The 13,024-nt window shown below is 35.4% G+C and overlaps 1 protein-coding gene across 1 annotated transcript; it reads right to left on the bottom strand.

Moving 5' to 3' along the window:
- Positions 1-11,315: 11,315 nt before the first annotated feature.
- Positions 11,316-13,024, bottom strand: LOC110799480 (acid phosphatase 1). Its single transcript, XM_022004747.2, has 3 exons — positions 12,414-13,024; positions 11,731-11,934; positions 11,316-11,586 (listed from the first exon to the last, which is right to left on the bottom strand). Exons 1-3 carry the CDS (start codon positions 12,788-12,790, stop codon positions 11,409-11,411), a joined length of 759 nt encoding a protein of 252 aa, XP_021860439.2. The 5' UTR covers positions 12,791-13,024; the 3' UTR covers positions 11,316-11,408.

Consider the following 13,024-nt stretch of genomic DNA (forward strand, 5'->3'; position numbering starts at 1 on the left):
GCACTTGCTATCCTTTGCTGCCATCATATTGTATTGCATCAGTTTGAAGAATTCCTCCAAGTGTTTCAAATGTTCTGTAATGTTACTGATGTATACCAATATATCATCACAGAATACCAGCACACACTTCCTCAACAGAGGTCTAAAAACATCATTCATCCACCCTTGAAAAGACGTTGGTGCATTTGTTAGCCCAAAAGGCATCACCAGAAACTCATAATGACCAGTATGGGTTTTAAATGCAGTCTTAAACACATCCCCTTCATGTACTCTAAGTTGGTGGTAACCAGCTCTCAAGTCCAACTTAGTAAACATAGTTGCTCCTGCCAACTCATCTATTAGCTCATCAATGACAGGAATAGGAAATTTATCCTTCACAGTCCTTTTGTTCAGTTCTCTATAATCTACACACATTCTCCAAGTTCCATCTTTCTTTCCAACCAAGACCACAGGGGAAGCAAATAGACTAGAACTATTCTGTATTATCCCTCTTTCCAGTATTTCTTGTATGATTTGTTCAATAACATCTCTTTGTTTAAGAGGGTATCTGTAAGGCCTGATATTAACAGGACCAGCACCAACTGACAAAGGGATTTTGTGATCAAACACCCCTCTCTGAGGAGGCAAAGTAGTTGGATCTTCAAAAACTGTTTTGTATTTCAATTTTAAAGCATCAATTTGAGTTTGAACCTGAGATGCAGAACTTTCCATGGACTGTAGGACAATCTCACTATGCTCCTTATCATTGGCAGTATCCACCACTTGTAGTAAACACAGATGAGCTGCACCCTCTAACAATTTCATGGATGAACTACCTTAAATCACTTTAATTTTCTTAGGTGGGACACCCCTCAACTTGCACTTTTCTTCACCAATCATAAACTCCATCAGTAATTTCTTGAAATCCCAACATATAGATCCCAAGGTTGCTAACCATTGCACTCCTAAAACCATATCACAGGACCCCAAAGAGATCAGCATCACATCTGCAGTGAATTGCCTGCCTTGCATTGACCAAGTTAAAGCCTCACACTTATGTTGACATGATATATGATTCCCATCAGCTACTGTTACTGCCTGAGTTAATGTAGACTCTACTTTACACCCCAACTTAGTTGCAATTGATAGGTCCAAGAAATTGTGTGTGCTACCAGAATCAATTAAAATATGTATTGGGAGACCATTAATCATCCCTTTCACCCTCATGGTTTGAAAAGACTGATTCCCAAACAAAGCATGTAGAGATATCACTAGTTCATGATTACTCTCAATAGCCATGAAACTATCATCAAATTCATCCATATCATCATCATCATCATCATTACCCAAACTAGATCCAGCAATTTCTACTTGAAATAATTGGGGTTCTTTAAACTTACACTTGTGGTTTCTGTCATAAGGCTGGTCACAGTAGTAACACAAGCCTTTTGCTATCTTTTCTTGCCTAACATCTGCAGGAATGTATTTATAAGGCCTTTTTGGGTTGATCTTGCCAGGATTTGGTAGCAAGGGTGGCTTTGAGTTAACCAAAACAGGTACTACACTATTAGTTTGAAGGAAATAATGCCCTAGGTCCAAGTATGCATTTAATGTTAAGTCTAATAAATGCGGTTCAGTATTAATTAACAAGTTAATAATTCAGTGACATTAAGTGAGCTGAATGCCTAGCTAGAGGCTGATTCAGTTCAAGTGGAATTAATGTTATTAATCCACAGCTTACTCTTGACTGAACCCGTAGGGTCACACAAATAGTACGTAAACGGATCAAGTATTTAATGGCATTAAATACTCCATCTATGGATATTCCGAATCGACGGATCTTGGTTTCAGTGGGAGCTAAGATCCTCAAAGGCAAGTAAATGAATACTTCGGAAACGATGATATTGCCGGAAACGGAAATATGGATCGTATCGGAAATATAAATATTATCCAAGTCGTAGATGTTGCCGAAAACGGAAACATGGTACGTATCGGAAAATATTATCGGAAATCGGAAATATTGCCGGAAACGGAAATATTGTCAGAATCGGAAATATTATCGGAATCGGAAAATAATTATGAAAAAGGAAATATTAAATATTTGTTCGAAACGGAAATTAATTCCGGAATAGGAAATGTTAAGAAGTCGAGATAAGCAAGATTGGAACTGATGATAACATCTCAGTTCCATTGACTAAACCTCTACCGCAGGCGAAGCACAACTCGCACACTGCGGCTATGGGAATCAAGCATATTGGAGAATGGCTTTGATGTCCTTGTTTAATGTTTTAAAGTTTTAGAGGTTAATACTTTGTAAAACATTATTGGTTAATCGTTCACAATAAATGAATAGAATTCATTTTTCCATTTAATTTGTGGTTTATTAAATGATGAGTCCCTTCAATTTGACGATATATTCAAGATAGACTGTCAGGACCAGTCCTGTGACTAAGAAATGTCTATCAAGTGAACTTGAATGTTAAAAGTTGAAAATGGTCCCTGGTCGGAGTTTTCTATAAAGATGGACGCATAGAAAGCGTTAGACGACTAGAATGCAAGATGACTAGTAGTTCTGTTTCTTGAACTATGTGGACATGGCAATGTCGTAATCATTTGCATAGATACTTACTTTGGGAAGACTAGTATCGGACAGACCTATGAAACTTTATTGTAAGAGATGAAAATCTGTCATAAGTAAATTTCATTAAAATTATTAGACACTAATCCTCAATACTTGAGTGATTTGAGATTACTTGTTTGAGAACTGCTTACTTTGACGTTGTCAACTGTCGCACCTTAAAAGGAGGTTATAAAGGCAACGCTCAGGTAATCACCTATCAAACGAAGTCTAATCTCAAGATTACAAGATTGGGATTGTCCTCCCATAAATCGGGATGAGATGCTGAAAGGTGTACAAGGCCACTCGGAGAGCTAGAAACTGCAAAATGCATGGCCGTGCTCAGATGAATCATAGGCTATGATTATCTGTTTATTTGATCAGTTGAACTCTGAAACCGAGAAACACCTCTGGACATAATAAGGATGACAACTCTTACCTTATGTTCAAGAGCAAGCATCGAGCGACAAAGGAATTAGGAAATGCACACTTGTCCCTAAGGACAAGTGGGAGACTGAAGGAAATAATGCCCTTGGTCCAAGTATGCATTTAATGTTAAGTCTAATAAATGCGGTTCAGTATTAATTAACAAGTTAATAATTCAGTGAGATCAAGTGAGCTGAATGCCTAGCTAGAGGCCGCTTCAGTTCAACTGGAATTAATGATATTAATCCACAGCTTACTCTTGACTGAACCCGTAGGGTCACACAAATAGTACGTAAACGGATCAAGTATTTAATGGCATTAAATACTCCATCTATGGATATTCCGAATCGACGGATCTTGGTTTCAGTGGGAGCTAAGATCGTCAAAGGCAAGTAAATGAATACTCCGGAAACGATGATATTGCCGGAAACGGAAATATGGATCGTATCGGAAATATAAATATTATCCAAGTCGTAGATGTTGCCGGAAACGGAAACATGGTACGTATCGGAAAATATTATCGGAAATCGGAAATATTGCCGGAAACGGAAATATTGTCAGAATCGGAAATATTATCGGAATCGGAAAATAATTCCGGAAACGGAAATATTAAATATTTGTTCGATACGGAAATTAATTTCGGAATCGGAAATGTTAAATATTGTTCGTATCGGAAATGAATTTCGGAATCGGGAATTTAATCGGAAGCGCGTCGTACGAATTAGCATCGGACGAGACTTGCTAGACGAAGGCCCAGCACGAAACCAGGCCTGCGTCCAGCAAGCCATGCGCATCAACACAACGAAGCAAGGCCACGCCAGGCCCAACACAAGGCCAGGCCCAGCATGGCGCGCGCGCAACATGGGCTGCGAGCAATGCTCGTAGGCTGCGAGCTGTGCAGCTCGCGTGGGCCGCGAGGCTTGCGCAGGCTGTGCGGTGCTCTTGGTCGTGTGTGGTTGTGTGCGATACGAATCCTAAAGCTATTGGAATTCGTTCTATGATTAAATCCTAATCCTAGTAGATAGAATTTATTTAATAGAGTTCTAAAGGGATTCTAATTAAACTAATTGGTATTCTAATAGGATTCTAAATCCTTTTCCATGACTCTATAAATATGTGCCTAGGTTCACAAATTTATACACGAGATTTCAAGTATTCAAAGCTAGGATTTTTAAGCAGAAAAATCAGTCAAAATTCTTGCCTTATTTACCCGAAAATAATAGTACCTTAAGGGCGATTCTAGTTGGTCAATCTTAAGGCGGATCCGGACGTGCTGTGGACTTTCTACGGAGGGACGACACTTGGAGTCCTAAAGACTTGTTCTTGTTCGGTTCGGGCGCAGCTAGGGAGGGCACGCTACAAAGTGTATGCATCCTAGACTAATTATATGATTATGTGCAATTAATATGTATCCTGGCATTAAGGTTTTTCTGCATGATTTATGTTGTTCATATATATCATAACCTAACATAGTCTTGGTTCCACTATAGTCAGAATAGGAATTTTTTTGTGTTTTCGAGTGACTTGCAGACAAGGTTTCTTTCTGGTATCTAGCATATTGAATAGCTTCAGAGACTGAAGTGGGTTTGGAATCTCGAACCATAGGTTTAATTGTAGGTTTTAGACCCCCCATAAAGCTTTCCAGAAAATAAGAATCATGTAAGACATGATTCTGTTGAAGCATTAAAGATCTCAACTCCTCAAAATCATCAATATAAGTTTCAATGGATGTCAACTGCTGTAACCTATTGAACTTTTCTACCACATTGCAACCAATTTCATCTTTAAATCTAGTAGACACATCCACAATAAAATCAAACCAATCCACGTTTCTTCTAATGGACAACTAACTAGATACCCAATGCTCAGCTTTATCCACCATGTTAAGGCTAGCTAAATCAACTTTCTGTTCTTCCTGAATTTTACACAGATTGAAGTATTTGTTACATTTCTTGATCCACATTCTTGGGTTTTTTCCATCAAACTTAGGAAATTCCAGTTTAGGAGCATACCCTCGGATTTTGGTGGATTGAGTTCCATCAGTTTGTGAGCTATTCCTTGAAGATGATGAAGAAGAAGAAGAATCTGAACTCCTCATGTCTTCAGCTATCTTGAGCCTTTCATTCATTTCTTGCATTGTGATCATCATACTTTTAAGTGATTCTTGGAGTAATTTGTTCTGAGCTTGTTGTTCTTCCCATTTCTCCTCCTGAATCCTTAGCTGATCCTCTATTGCAGTCACTTTTTTAGTAATTGCAGGCGCCAGATTGACCTTCTGGTGTTATCTTTCAGTTTGACAATGTATCAAACAGTTAATGTGCAAGGCTGGATTGAAGCTCAAACAATGGCGAAACAAATAGTTTCAAGCAGCAATTGCTCAACTTCTCTGATACCAATGTTACAATCAGGGCAACCCTTAAACAGTAAAGAGCAAATAGTTTGAGTTTGAAGAACTCAAACCATAGCAGAAACTAATAGTGAGTAGGAAAGAGATCGAGAAGAGAGAAGGAAGAAGATTTTTATTAATTTTCTGAATGAAATGATTATAGGAACTTGTAATCTATTTATAAGCTAAAAGGAAAGCGAGAAACTAATCTCACAAAGCAGTTAAGGCAAAGAAGAGAAATAACAGAAAAGAAATCAGTTAGGAACTCTGTTATAACAGAATTTCCCTCCAAAACAAAAAGTCAATATTAAAGTCAACATGATAAGTCAAAAACAAGCTTATTGACCTTATCAATTTCTTCTGGAATTTTATGTTCTTTTTTATATTGTTTGTTCTTTCTTGTTTATTTGTTTGTTTATAATATCATATGGTTAATGTTCATAATGAAATTAAACTTTTCATTAATCTTTTATGTTTTTACAAGCGCCAGTATTGTTTATTCTTTCTTTTTGTATTGTTTGTTCTTTCTTGTTGTACTGTTTGTTCTTTCATGTTGTTTTTTAAATTCATTCATCAAACTTATTGTTGTATTGTTTGTTCTTTCTTCTGGAATTTTATGTTCTTTTTTATATTGTTTGTTTTTTCTTGTTTATTTGTTTGTTTATAATAATCATATGGTTAATGTTCATAATGAATTAAACTCTTCATTGATCTTTTATGTTTTTACAAGCGCTAGTAATGATAATTCTTTCTTTTTGTATTGTTTGTTCTTTCTTGTTGTACTGTTTGTTTTTTCATGTTGTTTTTTCAAATTCATCATAGAATTGTTCATAATTGTTGTATTGTTTGTTCTTTCTTCTGGAATTTTATGTTCTTTTTTATATTGTTTGTTCTTTTTTGTTTAATTGTTTGTTTCTTGTTTATTTTTTTTCATAATAATCATCTAGTTAATGTTCATAATGAAATTGCATGTTCATACTTTTTATTTTATTTGTTCATACCTTTTGTAATCTTTGTTCGTTATTGTTCTATTAAGTCCACTTATGTAAACAATACCAGATTGACACCGGAAGAATTTGAAGGAATTATCAATATTTTCAATTGCTGTCATTTCCTTTTGTAGTCTTTCATCCTATAGAAGAATAGAGTTGGTTGTTCACAAGAAAAATGTAGATAATCTGCAAGTCTCTTCTCTTAGAACTTGTTTAGCTTGCCGATTGATCCTGGCTTTAGACCATTACAAATTTTTTTGATCAATGTAGAGAAGGTGCAAAACAGATAAACTTATGAACCAAAACACAAAGTTTCTACACCTTAATCTTAATCACTACTACACATAAAGGTAATGCCTAATTGTCCAGAAATGAAATAATGGCAATCTTCCTGAGTTAATGACTAAGATGTACAAGCTCAGAAGAATCAATGTGTAGAACCAACAATCGGACAAATTCAAAATCCAACGGTGTTCTATAAGGATTTTATTTCGAGATAATGTAAACATATGTTCAAAGTAATAACATCGTAATGCAATAACTAAGTTCATTTTAAAATTAGTAAATACTCATTTCACAATCAGTAGATAAATGCATTTCTAAATTGGTTGAATAAATGAGGAATGTCAAATAATTAGATAAACGTTCATATTCGAATGAGTAGATAAATGTTCATTTACAAATAAATAAATAAATGTTCATTTCCGAAAGAGTAAATGTTCATTTCCAAATAAATAAATAAATGTTCATTTCCGAAATAGTAAATGTTAATTTTTATACCAGTATATTAATGTTCATCTTAAACAACATAAAACGACGTCGTTTTGGATGGGGGTACAACCAACTCTGGCTGTACCCGGATACAGCGAAAAATTTGCGCTCGATAGATATTTTACCTAGAGACAGCACTCGGCACGGAGAAGGAAAAAGCACGGCTTGTTATGAGTATGAAGTCGTGGCCCGATATGACAAAATATGTTAAATTGAGTGGAATTAGGTTTAGGAACGACAATTTTGAATAACGGGATGCTTGGTTACAATTTTGAATCCGTTATCATATGTTTGCTCTAGTTTTTGATGTTGAAACAATTTTTCTTTATCCATGGGCAATGAGTTTCGATAAATTAGATGTATCAGTACTTATAGAAGCTTTAATTTTTGTGCTTAACCTAATTGTTGTTTAGTTATGCATGGCGAAAAGGTGGAGGGAAATTTGTATGCATAACAATTATCAGTTATGTATAACCAATTACATAACACAACAAAAAGACTAAAAAATGTTGTTGTCAAAAAAAAAAATTAATATTTTTATGTTTATTTTTTAGATTGATTATGGATATGAAAAAAATAAAGTAATGGTAAAAAAATTGAACAATAATATTTTTTTAGAAACAAATTGTACCTATTTTAAAGAAATGATACTTTTATTTTAAAAAATGGATCTTTCTCTCTCACTTTGTCGCTTTTTTTTTTTTTTTTTTTTTTTTTCTGATTGTAGTTTTTGTCATTTATTTCTTGCCCTTTTTCTCCTTTTTCTCTTTTTTGCATCTGTCATATTTTTGACAAACATAACAGGTTGTCGCCTCGCATACCTCCTAAAAGTAGCATTGGAATGTATAAATCAAACCAAAACTTTTCAAAGTTTTTTTTTTTTTGACAGTTTAAACAAAACAAAACAAAACTAGCTTCCCATCCTCTCACGTTGAGCGAGGTTATGGACCTTACAAACTTGGTCCCTATTAACCTTAATACAAACATAATATTGGAATTTGGTTGTTTCCTTTCTTATATCCTCAATTATTGCTAAAATATCTGCTGCTGCATTCGAAGGATCCTTGATTGCTTGGACTGCTTCCACGCAGTCAGTTTTAATCACCACATTGGTAGCAATCCTTGCTGCTTTGGTTGTTCCTCTTAGTATGGCCTGGCATTTAGCCTGAAGGGGCAAACAAGCCGGCAAATACCCTAGCTACTCCACGCAACTTTGGCTCCTGGCCCGTGTCTTCCTCCCAACCTATCACTGCTTTCCATTGATTTCTCTTCTCCTTCTTCAATACTTTCCAGGCAGCATCCACCAGAAGAGATGAAGCTACCATGGAGGCAACACCCAATCTTGTAAACAGCTACCCCAACATGTCTTTGGGATGTGACACGCCTTCCCTACATGCTAGTATAACCGCTGCTTGTTTCCATTGTTGAACGTGTACCTATGAAAGATGGAGAATGGTCTCCGGGCTTGCATTCACGCCTCTGAAAATAATACAATTTCTATGTGTAGACACCTAATTTGTGTCTCTCCTAATGGGATGATGACGATACTATTATCCTTGCTAGGTGGTTGGTGCAACTTCATGCGAAAGTCCCAATTGCTAAAGTGTAATTCCAAAATCCAAAATCTAAAGTCCAATTCCCGAGCCCGTTCCCATTACGGAACTTAGTACAAAATTCAATTTCCAAAAATCAATTTCAAAATCTAAACACAGTGGCATATATCCATTGAAGGACAACCGCGCCGAGACGCTTCCAAAGGGGGAGATCAGCAGCCTTAGCAGCATTGTATGTCGCAAGTTCTTTGTCGTCAGTTGGAGGGATGATATGTTCGAGCACCAAATACACCATGGCTTGAACTTTGAATAGAGTGGCCCATTCATGATATTGAGCAGTTTCAAAGTCTAGAGTGATGGAGATGAGGGATTTCACATTAGCGACCGTGAGGGCAGAATGGAAATTGGTTTTCTCAGCCACGGAGAAAGGTGCGACGAAGAAGAAGAAGTAAGAGGAGGGAGGGAGGACGGCTAGGTATAGGGTTAAACAACTGATACCATATGAGAATGTAATCCGTGATTATTTCATTAATTAACAAAGCTATTTATACAAGCTATACAATTATGGTTTAACAAAGTTACAATGGTAATTAAATAATCTAATTACAAATATAATTATTCTATACAAATATATAATCTATCAAAAACAAAAGTCACCTCTTCAATTTGATGCCAACCGTAGTAACTGTAGTAAATTTGGATGAGATCCCAGAAGGCAGTCCAACAAGTGAGTATCAAAGTTGGCGCAATAATTAAGCAAGCAAAAAATTAAATCTTATTGTAATGCAAGCAAGTGGTGCACGGAGCAAAATATATAATCTTGACAAATAAATTTAAAAAAACTTCGGATTGTTAAGAGAAAATTGGTGCAATGCGGAAGATAATGTGTGTGCGCACAACTGCACAAGTTTTATTTGGATCTATAAAATATTTGTTGAAGCTAATTAAATCTTAGTTGTGATACCATGTTAGATTTGTGAAAGTTCCTTGAATTGGAGTGTATTTCATTGATCAAATATACGAGGATTACAATATGAGTTCTAATAGAATTAGGTACACTAATGTGACTAGAAGTCTATATACATCAAATATCCTAAGAGATTAAATCATAATTAACAGATTTCCATCGTTGTCATTACTAAACTAAAGTTTGATAAGAATGAACTAAAAGAATACTTAAATTACCTTCTCTAATTTGTTAATTAAAATAAACTCATAGACACACGCTACACATGCTTAAAAGTATGCACATTTGCTAAGACATGTAAGAAAAATTATTTAAAACTAAAGAAAAAAAACATATTTATATGCAACAAAATCTATTTAGAAATTAATGCAATAACAAATTATTTTAAAATAAACGTTAAATTGTGTTTTCTACTTGTTTATTTTATTTTTCATGCAAAGTACTTGTATAACCATATAAAATTAGGATGTGATTAAGTGTAAGACTAAGTTTTATTTTTTAATAAAAAAATGTGAGAGGGATGGATTCCATTTTTTTAACTGCCTTAGTACTTGATTTCATGATTGTTAGACAAATTCAATTGAATTGTTGTTAACTTTTGATTGTCACATGCATAGATTTTTTTTTTTTTTGGCAATATGCCACTAACTAATAAGTTTTTAGAATTATTACAATAATTTTTTTAATTAATTAAATTACATTAAATTATAACTTTATCAAGGGTATTATAGTTATTCTTAGGAACACACAAAATGACTATTTACTAAAATGACCTTAGGAGTTCCCTTGTATAAAAGAGATGCATAAATCTTTATTTCAAAATGATATCTATAGTTACAATTAGAGGTAACCGAAACCGGGTACCCGGTCAAAACCAAAGAAACCAGTACCAGAATCGATCAGAACCGTCTCCCAATTTTTGAAACCGATCAGACCAGGTACAATTTTTTTGGAACCTGTACCAGAACCGGTGAAATCGGTTACAGTACCGAGTACCTGGTAACCGGTTATCCTTCACATTTTAAATGCTTGATTTCATTAACAATTATGTCTGAGATGAATTTATACCTTTTTTTTTTAATAAACTATTGGCTTGGCAATTTTAAGTTATTTTTTTAGACTCCTTAACCCAAAAAAATAATTAATTATCATACTTTTTGAACTATTTGTGTCAGTTTAGTACCGGGTACCTGATCCCGAAATTGGTCCCACTGGATACCTGGTCCCGGAACCGGTACCTTCGAGTACCCACTAGGTACCGGCCGGAACCGGTTATGGCCGGCCAATTCCTAAAATTTTGAGCCGGAACCGGTCCCGCCGGTACTAGCTCTAACTCCGGACACCCCGGGTCCTTTGCCATTCCTGGTCCGAAATCGGGTACCCAGTATTTCTGCTCAACCCTAGTTACTATTTACGTAAATATGAAGACAAAAAAGGAGAGAGTGTAAAAATGTGAGAATATAATAAAGTATGGATAAAGTAAGAAAAATGTGTAAAAGTTTTGATAGGTGTAAAAAAGTAATGATTAAAATTACGAGAAAGTTGGTGGAAGTTTGTAACTGTTGTGGGATAAGAGGAGTAAAGCACTACGTTTTCATGTTCAAAAATAATATAAACCACAACGTAAAAAAAAAAATTATGAAATATATTAAAACAGAAAATGTAAATATTATTTGAAGCAAACGCGTTATTTTTTAATCAAATGCCTCTAACAAAATCACGCGGCATAGTACATAAGATTAGGGTATTTAAACGATCGTTGTGCAGTTGCATATCCAAGCAAGTCACTCCATTGATCTCCCAAGCTGCCATGGATTCTATAACCTTCATCTTCTAGCTGCTTTCTGTTTTCAGATTTGTAATCGATAGCCTTTTTTCTTTCATCATAAGACTGCCTACATCATCACACATAATCAAATACATAAAGTCAAAAACGACAATTAGAAATTAAGTTCAACTATAGCTAGCTGAACTTGATCGATCATGTTTCGCAACGAAAAAAATCAAAGAAGAAAAAGTATTAAAGTATATATAAGTACCTCAGAATCAATCTTTCCCAGTCATTGTACCCGGCATACAATAGATTTGTTACAGTTTGGTTCCTTAACCATTCAGGCCTGCCGGTTAAGAGGAAGACGGTGAAACCAAGTTGACGAATCTCGTTGTATAGACTCAAACTTGCCGGCAACACGGTTAGTTTATGCCGCAACCCCCACTTTACTTCTACTTTCAAGGTAGTGCTCCTTCAAATAATATGTAACGCCTTTTGTTAGTCATTATGCAGTTTATGCTTCCCTAAGATTTTTGGCACTGAGCCATAAAGTTAGATCGATGGTCAATAAACTACAACTAGCATGTTTTACCCGGGAAAACTAGTATTCTAGCTAGTACTTGGCCAATATATTATGGTCAGCGGTACTGCAGTAGATGGCGGGCCGAACCGTGCTGGTGGATTGATTTCATTGTATATTTTCATAATATTAAATTTTAAGATTAAAAATAAAAAGTATGATTAGAGATATTTAAGGTCAAAGTTATATCTTGGCAAACGTGCTAATTATAATGTTGCAATTTTTTTGAAACGGAGGAAGTAGCTATGAAGTCCTAGGCTTCTTAACAAGGGTTGAGTCGCATTCATCCTTATTTATACTAGCAGCAGGAGTATTAGTTTGTATTATTTTATCAACAACAAAAATGAGGGATTTAGAGAGAGCTTAATTACCTAAATTTGTGAAGTTTATAGTAAGCCAACATCGAGAGAAGGGTCTCATCAATGTCAAAGACCCAAGCATCCATCCCATCGCCGGCTATATCCACGGTTTTAGCATAGTCCAACGCATTTCTCCCGGTAACGCCTAAGTCTGACACGTATCGATCGCCGGTCATGTAGTGGTTTACAAACTCATAACAACGGGAGGGTATAGTTGACCAATTTCCGGCGTTGTTAGTCTCTACAGAAAACCGCCAGCTTTCGCAGAAGAGCGACGACGACTCGTGATCATCTTCGTGGTTGCCTTGCGAGAGAGATTGGGATGGAGTGACAAGAAGAAGAGTGGAAAGGAGGAGTTTGAGTATAATCAAGGATGGAGGTGGATACATTATTGCCAAAATAAGCAAGGATGAGTTTACTTACTTTGGTGTTGCAGGAAAATCAATTAAAAGAATCTGCTTTAGTAAAGGAAAAAAAGGTCCCAATCTATCCCAAATTTTCTTGGAAAAGTATGCACATAAAACTTGTGTAGAGAGGTTACAAATTCTGACTTCCCCTTATATCCTTATCTTTTGATTTTTCCTTGAAGATTGTTGACTTTTAATTCACTATTATCTATTAAT

Source organism: Spinacia oleracea, chromosome 2 (assembly GCF_020520425.1).
Source record: "Spinacia oleracea cultivar Varoflay chromosome 2, BTI_SOV_V1, whole genome shotgun sequence".
NCBI lineage: Eukaryota > Viridiplantae > Streptophyta > Magnoliopsida > Caryophyllales > Amaranthaceae > Spinacia > Spinacia oleracea.